At 34.5% G+C, this 25,177-nt stretch overlaps 1 protein-coding gene across 2 annotated transcripts; it reads right to left on the bottom strand.

Moving 5' to 3' along the window:
* Positions 1-235: 235 nt before the first annotated feature.
* On the bottom strand, positions 236-24,014 carry ACTR10 (actin-related protein 10 homolog (S. cerevisiae)). Of its 2 annotated transcripts, XM_008585656.1 has the most exons (13): positions 23,848-24,014; positions 21,774-21,846; positions 18,574-18,656; positions 17,547-17,655; positions 15,715-15,822; positions 13,523-13,590; positions 13,168-13,247; positions 9,194-9,229; positions 6,148-6,227; positions 5,994-6,067; positions 3,313-3,394; positions 1,979-2,180; positions 236-665 (listed from the first exon to the last, which is right to left on the bottom strand). In XM_008585656.1, the coding sequence occupies exons 1-13, from the start codon at positions 23,922-23,924 to the stop codon at positions 484-486; spliced, it is 1,254 nt and encodes a 417-aa protein (XP_008583878.1). In that variant the 5' UTR covers positions 23,925-24,014; the 3' UTR covers positions 236-483. The 2 variants fall into 2 exon arrangements, with proteins under 2 accessions (XP_008583878.1, XP_008583879.1); XM_008585657.1 differs by lacking the exon at positions 9,194-9,229 and having other exon boundaries at positions 23,848-24,006.
* Between the last annotated feature and the right edge of the window lie 1,163 nt (positions 24,015-25,177).

Raw genomic sequence — 25,177 nt, 5'->3', positions numbered from 1 at the left:
GGAAAAGCAGCATTATTATAATATGTACACATAAGTACCAAAACAAAGGATTTTTAAGAATAGACCCATGTTAATATTTGAAATAGCTAGTAATGGTTAACATATTTATTATTTAAATGAAATAATTGCTGAAAATAGTAAATTTAATGGCGTCTCCAAAGACCAGGACAGAGTATGTTAACCGTGGAGGAACAATATTATTATTCTTTTTGAAAAATGGACCATATAACAAATCTCCAAAATTCAGCTGCTTTACTATATTTTATTGATATAAATACAACAAATTTCATAAACATCAGCTACCATTTTACCACTACACAAGAGAAACAAGTCAAAAGAATTAAGTATTAACACAAGAGTAAATACAGAAATCCTTTCACTTCCCTAAAGTCATCTATAATAAAGCATCCTACATACTTTGTACAATTTGCTTGTAATTAATTAAATATTTAAAGGAAGCAAAATTGAATTTTAATCAAACTTTTATTTCTCAGTGGAAAATGCTCTCTTCATCAGAGGCGGTTGAGCTTTCCCAATATCGAACATCATTTCCAAAGGTGGGTTATTGAGAGAACACCAATCAGGTATACGACCCGTCTGATTATAATATTCCTTTGAGACTGACCGGCTCCCAAGTATATCTTGCAATGCTCCAAAAATAGCCCCTGTATGGTAAAAATATTTTCATAGCTAAGATGAAAACTTTTAGCAGAAAAAGTTATGTACACATACATCCACTTCAATATATGACAACAGTGGACTGTAAAATTCAGCAATGCATATTCACACTCTTCAAATTAATTCCAGATAAACTATCCTATATCTAACATTTAATAATAGGGTAAGCCATAACTCCTGTGCTGAAAGTGACTTAAATGGTCTTTAGCAGATTATAGTGAAGAAAACAAGTATTACTTTGTCTAAAAGCAACTGAGGTAGAGTAAGGTGGAAGGTAATTTCAACTTTGTGTAAATATAATCAATAAGACCCTTAGTTTTCTTAGTTTTGCCACAACTCTAAGGTTACACATCAATAAATAAAATGGCAGTGCAAAATTCAATAGGCATCATTCTAATATCCTAAGATTCTATGTTAAAGACCTTATAAAGACCAATAAAGGGCCAGCCCGTGGCTCACTTGGGAGATTGTGGTGCTGAAAATACCAAGGCCATGGGTTTGGATCCCTATATAGGGATGGCCAGTTGGCTCACATGGGAAATCGTGGTGCTGACAACACCAAGTCAAGGGATAACATCCCCTTACTGGTCATCTTTTTTTTTTTTTAAAAAGACCAATAAGGCAGTTGGTAAAAAATAATTTAGTTACTAAATCCATTTGTCCTAGATCAAAATTATATTTTGATCAAATTCTACTTTACAAGAAATAATATTACATTCATTTAAAAATCTCAATACTTTTTCTGTCTGAATGTACGATCCTGATACCTACTAGCTCTAACTGCATTATCAAACACATATCAGAACATATACAACTGTACACATCTGTGATTATTTTTCTCTTCAAAGTAGTTACTTATTGGGCTATTTGCTTAATTCAGTAAAACTATCATTACTTAAAACGTTCAATGAACTCACTCACAAATAAAGTGTAAATATAAAGTAAAGAGACCCAGTTGTATATGTGGTTCACTAGCTTTGGAAGGAATTAAAACAAGTGTTTTGAGCAATGGTAACATCACTGGAGGAAATTCATAACTTTCACTATTCTGAAGGATCTTTAATTGGATGAAGAAGTTTACTTAAAACCACAGGGCAAATGCCAAGAGAAATAGGTATATAATTCTGAAAATTAATATAATTTAAGGAAAAGTCAATGTTCAAAGAAAATTATTCAACAGTTCTATTTATTAAGTGGGCAATTTGGAATACTGTATCATCTGTTCTAATATATCCATTAGTAGAGTCATTCAGGAACCAATTACTATATAATCATTACATTTTAAAAACAAAATTCTTACCTCCCAACCAGGCCACACAATTAGCCTTTGCAGGTGGAGTGTGAATTCGGAATGTCTTGGTGCCAAGTATTTTTTTATATTTTGGTTTTTCTACCAAATACCTTATTTCTGCAAGCAATCTATGGAGAAATCCTGGTAACATAGATGTGCCACCTATGACTACCAAATTCTCTGCTAGTTGCTTCCTGGTGTCTATTGGGCACTGTTATTAAAGAAGAAGAAAAAAAAGGTTTATGCTTAATTGTATAAATAATGTCTGACTGCACTTAAAAGAAATACACAGAAGTATGTACTACAGATTAAATAGGTGATCATTTGTATTATAAAAACAACCAGGGCCAGATTTCTTTCATGTAGCAAATATAACCACCATGATAATTCTGCCAAATATGACAGTACACGCACACATACACATACACACATGAGGGGTCTTCAAAAAGTTCATGGAAAGATTCATATTATCTTTTAATTTCATTTTTCCATGGTGTATACATATACATACAGAACTTTAAAGATTTTAAAATTTCATGGTATAGAATTTTAAATTCCACAGGGCATACGGCAGCAATAATATGTGAATGTTCTCATTTCCAGGGTAGAATGATTGAGTTGGGCACAGAGTACGAGAAGTCATCTTTTCTTTTTTAGTAAGGAAAGTATATGGAAACTTAATATCTGTATCAACCCAGAGTCAGTTGTAGAGTGGAAAGATAACACTCTGCAAAAAGATTATGTTTCCAAATCAGGAATTAGGAATGGTAAGGTCCTTCACTGAGTGAATCTCTAGAAGCAGACAATATCTTCGAAGGTGATGGTGTTTAATGTGGAGTTCTGTGATTACATAGTCATGCAACAACAAAAAAGACATATTACCATATGCCCTGTGGAATTTAAAATATAATAATAAATAAACCTGAATTTGAAGGAACCACAAGCCACACTAGGTATAAAATAAAAATCTGGTAGCCCTGCTCTGGAAAAATTGCACATGTCCATGGAACTCATTAATCCGGGGTTTGAAATGTTATAGGTACTATTATCTCAATGCCAAAGTAAAACTCTTCAACTATAAAATTTAAATAAAAGTTTAAAAAAGTAAAAAAATGTAAAAAGTTAAAAAAGGAATGGTATTCAGTAAAATTCAACAAGCAGATTAGTTAGTGATATAAGAGAATTAGAAACAAAAAACCCTCTGCATTTCTTTGTTCTTAAAAATAATACAAGGATTGCTAATTGCCTAAAATGGCTAAAATAAAAATACAGAAAATAACATTTAAAACTTTTCCTTAAAGTGCTGTCATTTATAAAGGGAAACTTTTTACAAAATAAAATACCTGCATAAGGGAATCCAATATCAAAGTGGCAACTGATTTCTCTTCATTATCTTGTTCAAAAAGAATTTCCACAACTGAATCTCTAATGAGATTAAAAAAAGAGAGCACTTTGTTTGTGTCACATAATATGATACAGAATATACCACTAGTTCTATTGACATAATATTTTTAAGTCCCAGTACTATGTTAGTGCAGAATAATTATTAAAATACAAGGTATTCTCATTTGTAAATGGGGAGAATAATAGTACCTGTCTCATAGGGGTTTAGGTGAGGATTCAATGATTTAACACAGCAGGGTCTGGCACATAGGAGGTGTAACCTAAGTATGAGCTACAACTATTATTATGTATAGATTTACCTCCCCAAACCTAAAACAGGAAAGTAATGGTATTCTGTAGAAGTTAGTAAGATTCAACAAGCCGATTAGTTAGTGACATAAGAGATTTAAAAACAAACTCCTCCACCTGCATTTTTTTGTTTTTAAAAAATAATATATGACAAGGATTGCTAATTGCCTAATACAATATTAATTTTCCATATTTCTGTCTGTTCTCAGATTTAAAAAAATTCTATTTTGGGGTAGCATGAGGAAGATCTTTGTGGTGACCGAATAGTTCTATATCTTTTTTTAATTGTACATATTTAAGGTATATGGCATGATGTTTTAATATAATATACTGAAATGATTACTACAGTCAAGCAAATTAGCCTATCTATCACCTTCCATAGTTACCTTTTGTGTGTGTGTGGCAAGAGTACCTAAGATCTACAGTCTTAGTAAATCCCACTATATAATACATTATTAACTATAGTCCTCACTCTGTATGTTAGATCTCTAGACTTACTATGCTATGTAACTCCAAGTTTGTGCCCTTTGACTTATTTCTCTCTACCCCTAGTAACCACTGTTCTACACTGTTTCTAAATATCAACTTTGTTTTATATTCTACATATAAGTGAGGTCAAGCAGTAGTTTTTTTCTTTTTCTGTGTCTGGCAATAGTTCTATATCTTGATTATTGTAGTGATCATAGAAATCTACACATGATGAAATTATACAGAACTTTACATACATTTTGTACTAAAGCCAATTTACTAGTATTGATATTGTACTACAGTTACCTAAGATGTAAACATTGGGGAAAACTGGAAGGGTACATAGACATCTTTGTAGAATCTTTTGCAAATGCCTATTAATCTATACTATAATTATTCAAAAATGAAAAAAGATAAAACCCCATATTTAAGCTGGATACATTATGCCTATCACCAACTCCACTCCCTCCAAGTTAAAATACTACATTTACCAGATTCCCTTGCAGCTCGATGTAATTAAGTACCAGACAATGAGATGGAGGCAGAAGTGTTATGTGGGACTTCCAGAAAGCGTTCTTAAAAAGGAGATGGACCCCAAGGACAAGGGCTATACTCCAGAAATGATAGATGGAAAGATGTTTGGGTCTCTGATAGGAGTTGTCATACCATCCCTGGACCATCTACCTCTGAACTTCTTTTAAATGAGAGACAAACTTCTATCTTGTTGAAGATAAAACTATCTTCAGGCTTATAACTTGTGGCCCAACCAAATCCTAAGCAAAGCAATGCAAAATTAACTATACATATGCATATATAAACTCTTTTTCATTAAACTGGGATATTATATGTACTATTTTGCTTTAGAAAATATTTTTCAAAACATAAAATTCTTTTCATGAGACTCAACCTACTTGCTAACTCACTCCATCTGACCAGTAAAGTCTACTGAGGCCTTCATGGATAGTATGAGCAGACATGGTTAGTCAGCAACTTGCTGCTATGTGTGCAAACTTCTACTTCCACCAGTTGAGTTGCATGCTTACAGTTTTCTTTTTCCAAATCTGTTATTGTCAGTTGATTTGACATTGAAATTGCATAGCTTAACAAATACTAATTAACCAACAAAATATTGAATTTTTTTTTTTTTTGGTGGCTGGCCAGTATGGGGATCTGAACTGTGACCTTGGTGTTAGGAAACTTATAATACAAATATTATAGAGCAAAAATGATAATGTTACCAACATAATTATATTAAGTCCTTAACCACAATTTATATTGCATCAACAGACAGAATGGTTGAATGAATAGTAAAAGGCGAATGACCAATGGGTCCTAAAGATTGAATATATTTGGAATAATATATTCTTTCTAATGAAACAAAGTTTTAAAGCAGTAGTCAGCAAACTATGGCCTATGAGTGAAATCTAGCCTACCACCTGTTTTTGCAAATAAAGTTTTATTGGAACACAGCCATGCTCATTCATTTACATATTGGCTATGGCTGATTTTGTGCTGTGACTGTGAGTTGAGTAGCTGCAACAGAGGCCATATGGCCCACAAAGCCTAACAGACTTACTATCTGGCCCTTTACAGAAAGAGTTGCTAACCCCTTCTTTAAAATATCATATACTTCCTGCTCCATCTCAAAGAATGGTTAGTTTCATTAATGAAACTAATCTTAAATTACTTTGATGAACAGGAAAGAACAGAAAAGCTGAATAAAAGTAATCATGAATGATGAGGTTTAATGAAAAATACTTAATTGTTAAGTCAGCAATACTGAAATAAAGGCTGATACAAATATTTTTGAAAGTCAAAAATTAATTTTAGTTCATTATTTCGTTCATAAAGATTAAGGTCTAACCTGATTGATCCAAGGACATGTAAAATCTTCTCTCCATCTAATGGATAGTCAACATTTGGGGGTGGTAAGGGACGCTGAAATATAAATATCATAAGCATAAGTCTATAAACATTGTAACCTCTGAAAAAAGAAGATACATTTATTTTTAATTTACCTCAGTATTACCATCAATATTAAATTTTGCTGCTTGGATTTCCAGTCCTCGCTTCAGGTCACTTACAAAGCAAGTGCGCACTTAAAAGAAAGGAAGAAAAGGAGACCTTGTAATGACTTGTGATTAACTGAACAGAGTGAACCTATGTCCCAGTTAATACAATTCTATTCAAGTGGACATGCTAATCATCCATTCCTTTGGATTTTATAAACTCTGTTCCTGTCTTTAGTTAGGTTATGACAATTAATTCACAAATAAAAAAACTTTTCCATTCACTGAGGGATCTTAAGACATGTTGTAAAACCACACTTAAAAAAAATCACCTTTGAGGAAACTATTATGTTGTTTGACATCCCTTATATAAAAAATACCATAATAAAATATAAATTTTGGCATCATGAAAATGTAGCTATTCTAACTGAAAACCATGAGTTTTTGAACCAGACTCCTTCCTTCCTTCCTTCCCTCTCTCCCTCCCTCCCTCCTTCCTTCCTTCTTTCCTTTCTCTTTCCCTTCCTCCCTTCTTTCCTTCCTCTCTCCCTCCCTCCCTTCCTTCCTTCCTCTCTCTCATCTCCTCTCCTCTCCTCTCTTTCTTTCTTTCTATGTCTCTTTCTATCATCTATCTGATTCTTTAAAAAAAATCCTGGTTGATTACAACACAAGGCTAAATTTTGCTCTTAGTTGCAGTAACACTCCTTCATTTAGGGTTTTGGTGCATTATTTTCTCCTTAGTACACTCCAACACTACCACTTAACTTTTCTGCACTTTGAACATTGATTCTTTTAAAAATTCTTCTGTTGCAAAGTACCCTTTATAATAAGCTTCTTAAAATTATTTTCAGAAATAAAGAATAAATACATTTTTTTTTTCCTTTTTGTCTTTTTTTTTCGTGACCGGCAACGGATCGCAACCCTCAGTGTCGTGCCCGTACCGGACCGGGACCGGCAACGGGATCGCAACCCTCGGTGTTGTGCCCGCTCCTCACACAGCCAGTGAGCGGCCGGTCTGTATGTGGGATCCGAACCCTAGGTGGGAGTGCCGCCGCGCTCCCAAGCAGCGCACTGTAGCAGTGCGCCACCGGGCCGGCCCAGAATAAATACATTTTTAAAAGTAGAGACAAAACTGATGTTGAAAGAAAGAAATCTGATTTAGTTAATTACTTGTAAAAACATGTTAGTCATATATATAGTAAATAAAGTTACTTATATATTTTATATTTTATTCAAGTCTTCATAATAATCTAAGCAAGGTAAATATGAGTATCTAGCCCTCAAGATCTTATATATACTTGGCAGAGGCAGCGCCCTTCTTTAACGCAACAAAATTATACTAAATTAAAAATCCAAGAACAGGGCCGGCCCGGTGGCACACTGCTACAGTGCGCCGCTTGGGAAGTGTGGCGGCGCTCCTGCCGAGGGTTCGGATCCCACATACAGACCGGCCGCTCACTGGCTGAGCGAGGTGCGGGAGCAACACCGAGGGTTGCGATCCCGTAGCCGGTCCCGGTCCGGTCCGGGCGCAACACTGAGGGTTGCGATCCGTTGCCGGTCACGAAAAAAGACAAAAAGGAAGAAAAAAAAAAAAAATCCAAGAACAGATAAATTACACTTAAGAATTTCAGCTTGAGAACTACTTTGCCTGTTTATATGTAGATGATATTTTCTGTTAGAAAAAAATAATAAAGCAATTTTAAATTTTTCAGAAAAAAAAATTTTAAATAATTGAATTTAGGTAATTAAACACGAGTAATATAATAAATGTGTGTTGCATACTTATTTTTAACAAAAATTGTTTCCTACTGTCCATATTAGTCAGCAACATGCTTTTTCCTTCCCATTACGGGCATCCTTCCAAATCAATACATCAGCCTCTTTCTTTTTAATAGTTGCAGTATTCCTTATAATGAAGTTACCAAACTCCATTCAGAATTCCCCTTTTAGATGGGATACACAATTTCAATAAATATGCCTCCCAAAAAAGGTTAGTTTGCAATCCTTATTTAAAGTATTATATACTCATTTTTCTATAATCTCACGAATACTGGATGTCTATCTTTCAAATTTTTGCCAATCTGCTGTTTCCCTGACTAATGGGAAAGTTAAACATCTTTTCACAATTTGGAGGTCATATGAAAAGAAATATTACACACAGTGGACAATTGTTACATCATGGGGGATAGGACTGGAAGAGAGGAAAGGAAATTATTCATTTTATCTGAGATATTTCTGTATTATGTGAGCCATTGCAATAAGCATTACAAATGACTGAACTTTTACAATAATTAAAACGATTTTAGGTAATTATACAACATAAGTAAGCAATACAATGAAGAGCAAGATCTGTTTTGCTGCCCTAGTTCTAACCGTGCCTACTGGTGTGACATCAAACAATTTGTTTTATATTTCAGGATCTCAACTGTACTGGATTATCTCCAGGCCCATTGAAATTCATTGTTGTCTAATTCTCTATTCAATGTTCTAGAATATTAATTTTACATGACACTCTAAGCACTGAAGAGCTTTAAATTACAGTTTAAATGCTTTTCCTTTTAGTGAATAAAAACATCAGAAAACCCAATTTTCACATTATCATAAAAATCCACTCTAGCAAAGTAGAAGCAATATATCTTATTAATGTGAATCTAATATACTTTGGCCCCAATTCTAGAATTTCTGAACAGTAAGTAACATCACTAACCTTATAAAAATGTATAGAGAAATTACAGTTAAAAAAAAATTACACAGCATCAAACCAGTGGCTTTCTTAGCAATTTAACTATTATTTTTTACTGTACGGACTAGTCCCTAGTAACCCTATATACTCTCTCTATAATTCTGAAGCTTCTTCAATAACACATCATGAATAATGCCAGCAGTCTGAAAAAAAATCAACATTTCTGTTTACATTATTTCATAGCCTATACATTAAATATTTTTAGGATATTACATTATGAACATATTTTCTATCTGTATAAGTATTCAGAAACATATGCTCTCCAAAGTAACACTTAAGGATGAAAGTGACAAAAATGGTAACTTATTTTACCTTTAATGTCCTCTAAGATACCTTCTGGAACTGAACCTAAAACAGAAATTTTATTTAGAATTATATAATCTTTTTTTTTTTTTTTTTTAAGATGACCGGTAAGGGGATCTCAACCCTTGGCTTGGTGTTGTCAGCACCACGCTCAGCCAGTGAGCAAACCGGCCATCCCTATATAGGATCCGAACCCGTGGCCTTGGTGTTATCAGCACCACACTCTACCGAGTGAGCCACGGGCCGGCCCTAGAATTATATAATCTTAATAATAAATAAAACAGCCTATTAAACTGCATTCACACTTCCATTTCCCATTACAGCAAAAAAAAATTTTTTTTTTTTTTTGTCTTTTTCGTGACCAGTAAGGGAATCCCAACCCTTGGTGTGGTGTCGCCCGCACCACGCTCAGCCAGATAGGATCCGAACCCGCAGCGGGAGCGTTGCTGCGCTCCCAGCGCCGCACTCTCCCGAGTGTGCCACAGGCTCGGCCCAATTACAGCAAAATTTTAAAAAATATAACTACTATAATTTTTTTAAAATAGAAAAACTAACTTTGCTTTTAAGGAAGAAATTTTAGCATTCAAAGCCAAAACAAAGCACAGAAGTTGAAATCAGGTGTGCACAAAATGCTATAGGATATTATAGATTCGCACTGTTCATAAAAACAAAACCTCTAAATTATAATTAGCATTAGATAGGAATTGACTAAGAAAATATTTTATAGCATAAGAAGGTTTGCTGGTTATCTTGTGGCAAAGTATGTAGAAAAACATGTAGGGCTTACGGATGAGTCCCCGTGGTGCCTTCCACCATGTTATGATGAAGCAAGAAGGCCCTCAACAGATGCGGCCCCTCAATCTTGGACTACCCAGTCTCCAAAACAAAATAAACTTCTGTTCATTAAAAATTACCCAGTCTGTGGTATTCTGTTATAGTAGCACAAAACTGACTTATAAGAACAAATTGCTGACATCAGGGAAGACAGAAATTTATAGCTGAAAAATAAGTCATGATTTAATAAGCATAATCACGCACTTCTTCCACCTGGATCTACACATCTTGTTAGCTGTAACTTTCAATTCTGACAGCCACTGGAACTAAGTATTAAAATCAATTAAACTTAAAAACCACATCTTCAAAATGCAAACCCATAAATAAAAAAGAAAAAAATATATATACTTAATATAGCATATTTAATCACACTGCTTTTGAGAGGGAGCAAAAAATTTTTACCATTAATAAGTCCTTTAGAATTATTTATTATCTCATCCTTTCCAAATTCTGACTTTTGGGTTTCATAATATAGTAATAATATAGTACATATATAGATTACAAATAAACAAACATACATATTGAAGGTACATGTTCAAAGTTTTCTTTTCCCTGTGGGGCCTGTGTGTGATCAAAAAAATCTGAAGATTCTTATGCTTAAGTGTTAAAATTTATCTCACAAGACAACAAAGATATCCCAAAAGATTTAAACCTGGCTATAAACAGATGAGAGAAATGTAAGTGGATTTTAAGAACCTTCAATTTAAGAATAAGTCCTAAGGGCTGGCCAGTGCCTCACTTGGGAGAGTGTGGTGCTGATAACACCAAGCCCACGGGTTCGGATCCCCTTACCAGTCATCTTTAAAAAAAAAAAAAGAATAAGTCCTAAAAACCAGAGCATTCCATAACTGTTATACTCTCTAGGAATGTTCAAATAAATTCCAACATGTGTTGAAGAAATTTGGTAATATGAAAAATAGTTTTCTTTAGACAAATGCAAGGCAGGCTTGAAAATAAAGGCTTTATTTTAGCTAGACATAGACACTGTTTTGGGAAGGGGCTCCTTAATCTTAGCAAATAATTGTTAACTATTTAACCTTTGCAAGGAAGAACAGAAACAAGAGGCATTCACTGGCTCTGGCTCTGAAAAATTGTATTTAAATTTCAGTTAATTTAGGAGAATAAGCAGCAGAATATTTTGGTATATAATTTAAATTGCACACTTTTCAAATTAGTGTACCTAGGTTAGCCATTATAAGTTATTATAGTATATTCATTCTTTTTTGAACTAGGTGCTAAATACTAAATAAGAGGCTCACGCAAAATTCATTTAAGGATACCTAAGTATATCTAAGACTTGCATCTAATCATTGCTGAGAATCTTGAAAAGAGATATATTAAATGTGCTTGCGTGTCTGATTCTCCTAAGTATGTGCTTCAGCAGTAATATGATTTAATTCCTCAATTTTAGTAGGATTGCATAGTTAACTATCACAGTCTCAAATTATGCAGCATATGAAGGGAAAGATTAGAATGAGTCCAAGAATGTAAAGTTCAAAATTTTTAGGAAATGTTATAATCTATTTTATTTTAAAGAAGACCTTTACTAAAAGTATACTGGTGTGCTATGCTGAATTTACTTCTTTGAAGACCTTTTATAATTATCTGTCATTATGATACACTAAAATAGTAACAAAATTTATCTGGAATTTTAAAATTATAATTGCATCTACAGAATGAAAACTGCTAATATCTTAACTATCAATAAGCAACAACAGGAAAACAACATGATAAACAAGGCTAAGTGTCCTAAAAACCTGCCTTTCTCTTTCCAACATTTATTCAGTGCCCAGGCACGATATCAGGTGCTATAGACTGAAAAACAAGTAAGATAGCGATTCTCAAAGTATACAGGGAAAAACAGGTAAGAAACAAATAAGAATGTATCAAATGTGCTATAATAAATATTGCTGAAGGCTTAACAGAGAGGAGCAATTTATTTTGCTTAGGGATGATGAGAAAGGCTTCACAATTAAGATGGTATTTTAGCTGGGTCATGCAGGGGGATCAAAAACTCAGCTAAGCATAGAAAAACATCTCAAGTAAAGAAATAGAATAAATAAAGGCACAGGGATATGTAAGGACTCACGGTGCATGGAAGACTGTGAGACATTTACGGTACTGAAATAAGAAGCAAAGGATAGAGTTTACTGGGTTAAGGCTAATAGGCAGAATAAACTTAGATTATGAGGAAATATGTATAGCTAACAGAACATTTAGATTTTAAGAAATATGTATATCTAATAGATCATTTAGATTTTAATCTGTAGGAGCTAACAAAAATTCTCAAGAAAAAAGCAATGCAATCAGATTTTTGTGGAAAGTTATTCCTGGCAACAGTGTAAAATAGACTAATCAATCCAAAGAGTAGCCTCCTGTAATAATCCAAGCAAGAAATAATAAGCACCTAGATTAAAACAATGCCTTCGTTTTCAGATGTTCAGTGGTGTGGAAGATGGAAAAAGAGGTGAAATGTGAAAGAGATTTCTGAGGGAGAACTGAAATGATTTGATAACTCCAGTTTTCTAAAATGGGAGATGGAAGATCTTATTCCCTTTACCTAATAATGATTAATTGAAGTGAATTTGAGGGGAGAGATAATGTGTCCACTTTGGGAAGTCTTAAGTATGTCTAGTGACACGCACTGTTTATGTCTAGTATCAGTTGGAAATATGAATAAAGTTCAGAAGAACAGTCAGGCTTAGTGATGCATTTGAGAGTCAACAGCATACACATATAGCTAAAGTCATAGGAGTCGATAAGATCACCTTTAAAAAGCCACTAGCAAGTAAGAAGGAACAAAAAACAGATTCCTAGGGGAATACCAGTAGAAAAAGCAAGAGCAGAGGAAACCAAGAAGAAATACTCGGAGAAATAATATAACACCATAAAAGAGAGTCCTGAAAGCCAAGGAAGAGAGAATTTCAAGAGTATTTGATGACCTACAAATTCTAGAAAGGATGACTAAAACAAAACTACTGAATTTGGTGATTAAGAGCTAATTGATGACTTTGGAATTGGAGCAACGTCATCAGAATGGGGTGGGAAGAAAACAGAATAACTATGCAATGGGGCAAAGACTAAAACATAGTAAGTTAAGGAAATGTAAAGAGCGTAAACTACTCTGAAACTGCTTAAAATGATTTTACCCATCACTGAGGGAAGGCTCTGTTCTTTAGCAGCACTTGTGTCAACAGTACATTGTTCCAAAAGTTGAGTTTCCAACTCCCTGAAATTAAAAAAAAAAAAAAAAAAGTTACTGGAATTAAAACACTTCAATTAATACCCTTTTCTTATTTGACACTTTCACTACATAACAGATGATGATGCTTTAAATAAAAATGTTTTTATCTTTAAAAGATGAATACACTGAAAGCTAACAGAAAATGAAATAAATAAAATTAAATGTCCATATTATAAGACCTTTGTTGATCACTGTGGAAAAACTGGCATCTGTTTTTGCAGCACAGGTGAAGAGAATGTGCTAAATTCCAAGAACCTTACTTGTGAAGAGTTTTTCCTCCAAGGGGGAGAGCTCCCCAACAATTTAGTACTGGGATTCCTTCATATATCTGTCGGGTTGTCAAGGATATTACTATTTTAGGAGATAAAATGTGGTTTCCCTGATAATTCATCGCCTTCTGTAGTATTATTATAAATCAGCTTTGATAACAAATTCTTATTTCTTATTTTTAAAAGACTTACAGAAAAATCAAAAAGTATTTTTTCACATTGTCACCAAAAAAAAAAAAAAAGATTAAAAATACACATACACACAATTCAGTAGTTATGGATGGGACATCCAATAAAGTAGCCACAAGACACATACAGCTAGTCTGAATTGAGATGTGCTGTAAGGATAAACTACACACCAAGTTTAGAAGACTTTAATAAAAAAAAAAAAACTTGTAAAATATCTCATTATAATTTTTATATTGACTACATTGGAATATTTTGAATATATTGGATTAAATAAAATATACTATTATCTTCATCTCTTTTATAAAAAATTGTACTTTCTAAAATCTGGCTCTTAGAAAATTTTAAATGACATATATGGCCCACATTATATCTCTTGAACAGAGTTGAGAGGACAATAGACAATATTATACTATGGGTTTGCTACCTTTTTTACATACTGTTTTGGTTGGTGTTCTGTAAACACAATATTTATAAAAAGAAAAAAAGTATACTGGTAAGAGCATCCGCTTTGGATGCAAACATGGGTTTTATATCCTAGCTATATGCCTCTTCCTTTTTTTTTTTTTTTCCCCTTTATTTTTTGGCGGCTGGCCAGTACTGGGATCTGAGCCCTTAACCTTGGTACCTGGCTATGTGATTATGTGAACCTAAGTCAACTACCTATCCCAACTTTCAATTTCTTATTTATATACTGAGGAGAATACTACTTATGTCACAGGATTGTTTTGAGAATTGTACACAAAGTACTTTATATTTAAATCATTATTGCCTAATTTAGATCCTTAGGAGTTAATCATTCTTGATTTAGTTCCTATGAATATTTCTTCTAATAAATATACATATAGATCTCAAAACTGCAAGAGTCTTAACTTCAACCTACTTTGCAATGAAGCAATGTCCACTGTGACATTTCTAAGAGACATTTGCCTATATTCAGCTTAAATGTTCCTAATGAAAAGGAATGTACCTTTTCAGTTATATAGTCGGTAACTGCATTAAGGGACAGCTTGAATTATTAGTAAGTTCTTCCCTAGGGTGAATGAAATAAAAACTATACCTCTTACTGAGCAAGTTACTATGTGCCAGGTCCTATGCTAAATACTTTACGTACACTACCTCACTTAACCCACACAACAATCCTGAAGTGGAATTGTTACACTCACCATTTTACAACTGAGGAAACTGAGCCCAAAGAGATTAAGCTACTTGACCAACATCATATAAACAGTAAGAAGCATAGCTGAGATTTGACTTATTGGGTATTTGATTCTAAAACCAAGCTCCTAAACCCTATGGCATACTGCCTCCATGACAGCCTCTGGAGATTAAGAGAAAAAAATATATTCACTTTTCTACAGAGAGCTCTACAGCTATTTGAAGGCTGATTTTATGCTGTCAGTAAGTTTTTGTGGTTTTTTTTTGGAGGCTGGCCAGTATGGGGATCCGAAAGTTTTAATTTTTCTTGATTGAACTTTCTCATTTCAGTTTGCCCTATTACTCTTTAAATAATTTTTCTTAGAACTTGACTATCCTGGGGCCGGCCTGTGGCTCACTCGGGAGAGAGCGGTGCTGATAACACCAAGGCCACGGGTTCGGATCCCATATAGGGATGGCTGGTTTGCTCACTGGGTGAGCGTGGTGCTGACAACACCAAGTGAAGGGTTAAGATCCCCTTACTGGTCATCTTTTAAAAAAGAACTTGACTATCCTAGTCAACTTCTTTGTCACATCCTAATTAACTGATGTTTCTCTTGAAAACTAAACATAATATTAATGGAGGTCTGCTTCTGAGGTATATACTGGGATGAAATCACAATGATAATTTCTATAAAAAGTAAACTTAAGTCTCACAATCCTGTGACCTTTTTAAACATGGTAATTCATATTTGTACATGGTAACCCAAAATACTTTGACACAATACAAATCACTTGTAATAAGCTTATTTTGAAGTAGAGTAAAAACTGCAAAATTGGCTGGTATACAAAAAAGATACAGGTAACACCAGACTCTCCCTATATCCACAATCCAGGACCATGGCAGAGTTAATCCCAAGCGTCAGAAGAGCCATTAGATGACTTGGAGCAAGCAAGACAGATGGAACCTAGAAAATAATAAAACCAAAATAACAACGACAAAACCAAAATAAGGGTTAGCATTTAAAGGTGTTTGCCTTATATTCAAATATATTTCAAAAATATCACAGGAACATTATATTTATTTATATCATGGTACTTATTCAATCATTTTATGGCACTAAATTAAGAACTACTTTTGATTTGTATGAATTTACCCAATAATTGAAATATACTGTAATAAAAACAGTTTAAGCTCTCTAAATTGTTTCATTCCGCAATGATAATTATGAAGCATTTTTATTAATTCTTGCTCTATCTCTTTTGCAGGGGAAAATTTAAAAATTTAAAGGTGTAAAAGAAGAGGTCCAAAAATATAAATTCAGAGGAAGATGCTGAATTAAAAAAATAAAAAGATGTCTTTACCATCAAGACTTGATTGTCTTTATTCACAAAGTTCACAATATAAACTATATTTTTAAAACACTATAATATAGCAGTTAAAATTAAACTGAAGAACAGAACTACAAAAATCCTTAGCTCTAGAAGACATTTTTTTCAGTGACAGTTTACAAGATCTGGTAACACGCCAAATACTAAGTAAATATTTAGTCAAAATATGAAAGTCCATCAAAATCAAATGACAGACAAAATAATGGCTGTATTTCCGTTTTCTGAGTCGATATAGCAGGTATTCTAGTCATATACAAGATAAGAATACTTAAAAAAACACAACTAAAACTCTGAGTTAATGTTAGAGAATCTTCTACTTTATTCAGATAAGAGCTGATGTGACTTCTTGTTTTGTTTTGTGGTCTCCCTACTGCAAATGAAATTCCTGAATCTATGACATCAGTAAGTATAGGAGGTTATACAACCTGTCTCTGAACCTATCTCACCAAAATATGATTTAGCAATATCAACTGCCTTTATCTCATAAAGACACTGTGATTTTTGATAATAGGTATATTTTGAGTTCAGTATAATGTATAAAATTTCATTTACACATGTGCTTAATTTTTTGTATACCGTACTCATTTTATACAATCTTCCATTTTCTCCCACTGAAAAAAACCCTAAATTTCAAGCCAGAGATTTTTTTAAAAAGTTTAAATAATAAAGATTCTGGCATACTATGAAATGTAATAACCTTATATTATATTCCTAGTCTTAAAATAATCTTGATTCCTATAAATAAAAGCTACAAGTAATACTGCTAATATTAAGATGTAAGTCTCATTCTTGGCACTGCCCACTACATCTGAGGGAGAGACTGTTTGAATGTTCCATTTAAAAGGAATTAAAGCCTAAAATGAAAGAATTAAAGAATTCAGAACAATCAGCATAACTAAACAAAGGAAAGAAACATATCATAAACTCCACAACACAGAACATATTTTTTAATTCTGAAAAAAAAGTCTCAAAACAAAAAAACCTACATTAAAACAAATAACAGAAACACCAATAAGAAGAAATCTCCAATTATCTAAGTATTGGATGAAATGCTAATTAAGTATGAAATAACCACACAAAGAAAAGAAAATAAATGGCCAATTTGAAAAGGCTTCTGTCATCTGGTTCCTCAAACAACACTCTGTAGTATGTACAATGAAGGAGATAAAATGAGGATTTTTCAGTTTAAGTTTTGAGTACCTACCAAAAGAAAAATTCCCTAAAAATTAATAAGTAAGAATTTTATTGCCTCTCTTTCTACTTGAGAAGTAAGTTACCCATTTGATTTAAAAACAGGTACCTCAAAATATTTGAAAAGAACACGAGTGAGTGTCTCTCTGAAGTGGGAAGGACATAATACCGACTCGATAACCACAACTCGGCGGTCTCTGGGATTCACCAACAGATGCCTGAAAAGTGATAGTTTTGTTTTTAAAAGTAAATAAAAATTTGTATTTATTTTGGTAAATAATGCAATTTGTTAAGAATAGAGAAACTGTACTACCTTAGCTTAAGATGCTTTATGACAAATAGACATCTCCACTTCATTACTCCAGAAAGATAATGTTTCTCACCTCTTGCTATGTGCCATGCACTGTGCCAGGAACTTTGCTCTATTAACTTATATATCTCAGAAAACTAAAACTACAGTCTACTATAATTATTAACTTGAGCCAAAAAGATACAGATTTTTTTTTTTAGGTTACAAAAGTAGTGCTCACAAAACTCCAAATATTATAGACATTTTCAACTTGGAAACTATAAGAAGCTTACACTTCTACTACCAAGAAACTACCACTGATAGTGGTTTGTATATTTTTTCATTTTTGTGGATGTGTATGCACATATTCTAAAAGAAATATTCATTCCATAGATGATATTCTTCAACTTGCTTTTTTCACTTATCAATATATTTAGGACACCTTTCCATGTGAGCACATATAGATATAGAACTCATTTTTTTTTTTTTTATTTGGTGACTGGCTGGTATGGAGATGTGAACCCTTGACCTTGGTGTAATAACACAGAACTCTTTTTTAATGGCTGCATGATGTCCCACTGCATGGATATAGAATAATTTAACTACCCAATCCCCTTTACTAATTGATATTTAATTTGTTTCCAATATTTCTTAAGCTTGCCAGTTTCCTAGTCTTCAAATATATTTTTTAAAAGCTTGAAAATAAGCAAGTCAAAATGGCAACGAAAGTCAATTTTTTTTTCTGCATCAGATGTAATAATCAAATATCATTATACTGGCATTATGCAAATCTATGTAATTGTAAAAGCTAGGGAAAAACAAACAAACAAACATAATTGTTTCTTACCTGAAATACAGTATGTGGATGAATTCCTTCAGGTAGGAATACAATTCTTCTGTATTGATATTATACTGAACAACTTTGATAGGCTATAAAAAAATTAAATGATTTATTTATTTTAAAACTTCAAATTAAAATTAAAATGTGCTTATTTATTTTACTAATGCACTTTTTGGTAATAAATCAAAAGCAATTTGTACTGAGAATAGATGCAAAAATTAAACAAAGACTAATCTCTTAAATTAGGAATCCTTAAGAACTGGCATGTCCAAGATGATGGAAGTTTTTGGCTGTGGTAATAGAAGTTTGTGTCCATAAGTAAGTAAAGAGCTGTGCTCATATGCATTTTTCTTCCATCTGACTTATCACTTTGGCATAACTGATGATAAAAATCAGCACTGATTAAAAAGCATCAAAGGCTTCCTCAAATACTCCAGACTTGGTTCAGTTCCTGTTAGTCACTCCAAAAGCACTGATACCCTCCCATTTGCAACATCACCACACTTTATTACTTGTAAAATCTCTACCTTCCTGCTAGTCTATAAGCTCCATGGGGCAAGAATTGTTTTTAGATTCTTCAAATGATACAGTGCCAGGCATATAGTAGGCTGCTCATATATATGTCTGGTAAAAATAAAAACAAACACCATTAGCACTAAAGAAGCATATGCAAACACTACTAAACCACAAATGCTAAGTCAATGCTAATACATAACAAGGGCTTCAGCTAGAATCCTCAGAAAGCTCTAAGTACTCTGATGCACCATTGGCAGATCTCTCTTCATTTACTCTTTTCAAAGAAAGACCATCAACTTGGCTAATTTCTTGATTTTATGTGGATTAAAAAAGGTTCCAACCATTTATAACCAAATATAGGTAATTTTTATATATACTTGTCTTTCCAAAATGAAGATAAAAACTCAAAGCACTTAGCAAAGTGCCAATGAGAATGTAAAGTCTCTAAGTTCAGTCAAGAATCTATCTAGTAAAATAATAATGCCAATTATTATAAAGCAAAACATAAAAAATTAATAGACAGGAACTTCCATCACATTTTAAATACTATACCACAAATATCTACATTACTGGCTTGTCCAAGGATTTGCAGAAAATTTTAAAATCAATAAAATGATTTCCCTGATCAAGCATAATTAAAAAGATTTCTGAAGCACTCCAATGCCAAATATAAATTGATGTACTTGTCTATTCTACTACAATATGTTTTCTTTTTTTTTTCTTCAAAAGATGACCGGTAAGGGGATCTTAACCCTTGACTTGGTGTTGTCAGCACCACACTCTCCCAAGTGAGTTAACCAGCCATCCCCATACAGGGATCCGCACCTGCGGCCTTGGTGTTATCATCACCACGCTCTCCCAAGTGAGCCACGGGCCGGCCCTACAATATGTGTTTTTATAAAACCAAATATGTTCTTATGTGATTGCTAAATAAGGGAATTATGTCAGTATAATATTAAAGTTGTATTACTTCATATTGGGCAAGAGAGGCTAATACTATGATAGCAAAATTATCACCATCAAGGGCTGGCCCGTGGCTCACTTGGGAGAGTGTGGTGCTGATAACACCAAGGCCAAGGGTTTGGATCCCTATGTAGGGATGCCTGGTTAGCTCACTTGGGAGGGCGTGGTGCTGACAACACCAAGTCAAGGGTTAAGATCCCCTTACTGGTTATCTTTAAAAAAAAAAAAATTATCACCATCAAGAAAAAGTCATCAACTCAGTGGTCACAAAAGTAGGCATTCTTTTTTTATTTGTTTGTTTGCTTTGTTTTGTTTTTAAAGGTAGGCATTCTTTAGATTTAACAAATGTTTAAATGATTTCCTATAACAGGGCTCCCACCCCAGAGTGGATCCTTTCATGACTATTTATCAGGCTGCATTTCCTCCTGGTCCCAATTTAACAACAGCCCCACTAGTTCAGAGCTTTCTTCCATCTGCATTGTTTCAGCACTCATGTACATTTTCAATACAGGACTTTATTTTTAATAACCCCTAAGCTAGCATCTAGCCACACTCAGCTGCTAGCGAAAGCTATTCAAAATTCCCCCTGAGGTATCTGACTGTTTTTGCTTGCGCTCTAATTACAAAGTTACATAGATTTTGTATGGTCTACAACATCTTGTTTTCCCTATAAGTTTTTTTCTTTCTTTTTTTTTTTTTTTTTGTGGCTGGCCAGTAAAGGGATCCAAACCCTTGACCTTGGTGTTACAAGGCTGTGCTTTAACCAACTGAGCAAACCCGCCAGCCCTGTTCTGTTTTTAAAAAATGTACAATTTTGCAGAAGAAAAGTTTTTCAGGAATGCGTACATTATGTTATAGCAGAAATACCTGTATCTCTCTCTCTTTTTTTTTTTTTTTTTTTTTAGCTGGCTGATACAGGGATTGAACCCTGGACCTTGGTGTTATGATTACCACACTCTAACCAACTGAGCTAACTGGCTGGCCTTATATCTCATTTTTTAACATGTGAATTTTATAGTATGAAAAATTATACTTTCTACTGGTCTGCAATTCCTAATCTGCCAAATTAGCTTTGGCAAGACACTTACTTTAAAAAAAAATGTTTATTTTTCAAAATTCTTTGGATTTTGAATTATAGATAAGGGAATGAAGACCTTATATATTTTGAATGAGGTAAGAATAAAATTATTCAGCAATTATGTTACACTGTAAGGTTTATAAAAGTATGTTACTAAGGTTAAAAACTTTCTCTTAATATTATATGATTCCACTTATACAAAATGTATAGAAAAAGGCTAGCCAGTTAGCTCAGTTGGTTACAGTGTGGTGTTGGTAACAACAAAGTCAGGAATTTGGATCCCCTTACTGGCCAGCTGCCAAAAATAAATAAATAAATAAAATGTATGGAAAAGGCAAACCTATAGAAACAGAAAGTATATCAGCGGTGGGCTGAAGGTGGGAATGGGGATTAATTGTGAATGAGCATTAGGGATCTTACGGGGGTCACAAAATATTCTATAACTGGATTGTGGTGATAGCTGTACACAGGGTAAATTTATGGTATGAAAAATTACACCTTGATAAAGTTGATTTAAAAAAACATTCTGTTGGAACTATAGCCATAAGTTATTATTTAGCTCTGTTCTAATCAATCTTATTTGAAGTAATATTTAAAAAGATTTTTTTAGTACAGCATTTATTTTACTAACTTGTTTTAAAAAAAATACCTTAGGCATGCCAGCTCTTTTTATCACACTAGGAATTATACATCTTGGACCAGTTTCTCCAGCAAATCCACACCTGCAAATAAATGGAAAATTGAAAAACTCAATTTATAACATTCTTTCTAAATATATGTCACAGAAACAAATTTTTCCATATTTGTTTCAAAACAACAGCCTCAAAAATATCTGGAAATGCCTCTGATGCATTCAAAGAGACAAAAGAAATCCAAAAAACTAACAAATTAATCCCATCTATTAATAATTGTGTATTAAAGAAAAAATCTATCTCAAATTAGTGATACTGAAATAAACCAGTGTATTATTATAGGGCAACATTTACTTTTTTTCCTAGTTTTTAATTTTAGCTCAATTTTAGGCAAGACATTTCTACAACCTGCGATCTGTACTATATTATGTGACTTTGGTTATATAATTCATATAAGTCACTCATAATTCCATCATCCTAATATTAGCTTCCATATTGGTATGTTTCCTTTCAGTCTCTTTTTTTAACTATGCATATTTGACATAGTTATAATCACACTTTATACACTGTGAACTCATATAATATACCTCTGCCCCTACTAATATAGGCTTCACTGCTATCATTTTAAAAACTGCATTTCATCCTGTTTAAACTGTCCTTTCTTGAGTACTTAGCTATTTCCATTTTTGTTTCATGTGAGTAAAACAACACTTTCGTAAAAACATTGCTAAAAATGATCATCATGCTAGCTTAGTCTTCTTGTCCTGCCTAGTTTTTGGTATTGTTCTCCTCCTATTCCCAAAAAGCTCTCTCCATCTTCTACTATACCCATCTCCTAGTTTACTTTTATCAGTGCTCCTCAAATCACTCAGTATGCAACCAATTAGGTAGCTCCAAATCTTTTCCTTTACTTCATATATTCATCTTATCACCTTCTTGCTGTCTTTTTTCAATGACCATCTTCCTAACAGCTTTTTGCTTCTTATCTCTTCAATGTACAGCCAAAACAATTGTTTCAGTAACAGCCTCAAGGTATTTATTATGCTATTATAATACATTTCTTCAAATAAGTAAGAAAATATAAATTAATAAGGGAGGGGCTTGCATAGGACATTAAGAGAATGTCATGAATCAAGGACTGTGTTTAATCCCATTCTGGAGCTCCTAAGGTCCAATTTTTAAAGAGGCTCTTCTAACCACTTATTCAGTAAATAGTTATTAGACATCTACTATATGTGAGGCAGTGCTTAGAGATATATTCAGGTTTTTCCAAATGTTTCCATTTCATACACACACACTCACGAGTATAAGATGTAATTCTGCCTGTCACTTTCCTCTCTCCTGAGCCCAATACACGGTCTCTTAATCTGGGGTCCGAGGACTACAATGATGGTCTGTCTGCCAAAGCCCTAATACTGTGTGCAAATATTTTAAGATTTGTGCATTTGATGTTTTCATCTGGCCATCAAAGTAATATCTGACATCCGAAAGGTTGAGACCTACAGTCTCGTGTTTACAAGTTGCCTGTACAAGTTACATGTACAAACTAACCTAAGAGTTTCGGGGAGCCAACAAAGGATTTCCAGAGTCTTACCTATACCATTTCACCTCTCTGTTTATGTGCCCAGACTCCGTAATTTGATTCCTGGGGAACAACAGCCCTATCTTAAACATACTTGTATTACCAGCACTAACAGAATATCCATTCAATAAATGTTTTATGATGGAAATCGTCACCAAGCGTTACAATTCGGTTGCTGCCTTCCTTTTTAGACAAGCCCAGGGTAAGCAGGATCTAGGTTATCGCTGTCATTCCCCGCACAGATGTCCCCAAAAGTTCTGTTCGGTTTGGGGTGATGACCGGAGGTGAAGGCAATTCTCCCGAAGCTTCCTGAGCCTCAGACCCCGACCGCCCCAGCGGATCCTCAGGATCAGCATCGCCCAAGGCGCAAATAAGAAAGGCCGTCATTTGCGGAGGTGCTAGAGGAGACGAAGGGAGAGCCCCGAACTGCCCCGCAAGCCTGCATGACGACCCAGGCCGGGCCACCAGCCCTCCTCGGGCCGACCGCAGCCGGCGCCGCGGCCACTCACTTGGTAAAGGCCTCTCCCAGGTCGATCACGACGGCCGTTTTCTCCCCGCCGCTCCCCAGGCCCTCGTAGAGCGGCATGGCGGCGAGGAGGACAGTGCGGAGGAGGACAGTGCGGAGGCGGCCTCGGATGCAGAAGCCGACAGGCCTGGGCTCTCGGGGGGCGGGGCCGGGGCTCCGGCGCGCGGGCGACAGCGACAGCGGGGGCCTCGCGCGGCCGCGGCGCGGGCGTCTCTTTTTTTAACTATGCATATTTGACATAGTTATAATCACACTTTATACACTGTGAACTCATATAATATACCTCTGCCCCTACTAATATAGGCTTCACTGCTATCATTTTAAAAACTGCATTTCATCCTGTTTAAACTGTCCTTTCTTGAGTACTTAGCTATTTCCATTTTTGTTTCATGTGAGTAAAACAACACTTTCGTAAAAACATTGCTAAAAATGATCATCATGCTAGCTTAGTCTTCTTGTCCTGCCTAGTTTTTGGTATTGTTCTCCTCCTATTCCCAAAAAGCTCTCTCCATCTTCTACTATACCCATCTCCTAGTTTACTTTTATCAGTGCTCCTCAAATCACTCAGTATGCAACCAATTAGGTAGCTCCAAATCTTTTCCTTTACTTCATATATTCATCTTATCACCTTCTTGCTGTCTTTTTTCAATGACCATCTTCCTAACAGCTTTTTGCTTCTTATCTCTTCAATGTACAGCCAAAACAATTGTTTCAGTAACAGCCTCAAGGTATTTATTATGCTATTATAATACATTTCTTCAAATAAGTAAGAAAATATAAATTAATAAGGGAGGGGCTTGCATAGGACATTAAGAGAATGCCGCGCCTGCCAGTGGCGCCCTTGTGCGGTGGCAGGCGAGAGAGGACCCGAGCCACAAAACTTTGATTCGTGGGCTCCTGGGGCCAGAGTTGCCGAGCCAGAGTTGCCGAGACCCTACTCAGTGCCGGGCGTTTTGCCTGTCATTTAATCTTAGCAAGAAACACCGACAGTGGGTGTTCTTATCTGTAAAGCTCAGAGAGATTAGGTAGCTTTCCCAATGCCCCACAGTGGAGACAGGCGACCCTCCGACTTTGATTTCAAGGCCCTTACTGCTGATGCTTTAGAGAATAATACGAACAGGCAGCGCTTTATTTGGTAGTCATTCTGCTGAAAGTTTTTATTTTCATCCAAAAGAAAACAGCTAAAGTAGCGTCTCCGAATCTTTCTATCTATAGAGGAGCAGTCAGGATGGTTTAGTAGCAGGAAAGTGGAACCAAGGGCCCCTGTTTACTATCAAGCTGAGGAGCTGTGCAACCCAGGAAGAGTTACTAAA

Source organism: Galeopterus variegatus, unplaced genomic scaffold (assembly GCF_000696425.1).
Source record: "Galeopterus variegatus unplaced genomic scaffold, G_variegatus-3.0.2 Scaffold3657, whole genome shotgun sequence".
Lineage (NCBI taxonomy): Eukaryota > Metazoa > Chordata > Mammalia > Dermoptera > Cynocephalidae > Galeopterus > Galeopterus variegatus.
Note: the sequence above shows the minus strand (reverse complement) of the source record. Positions and strands in the feature narration are given on the sequence as shown.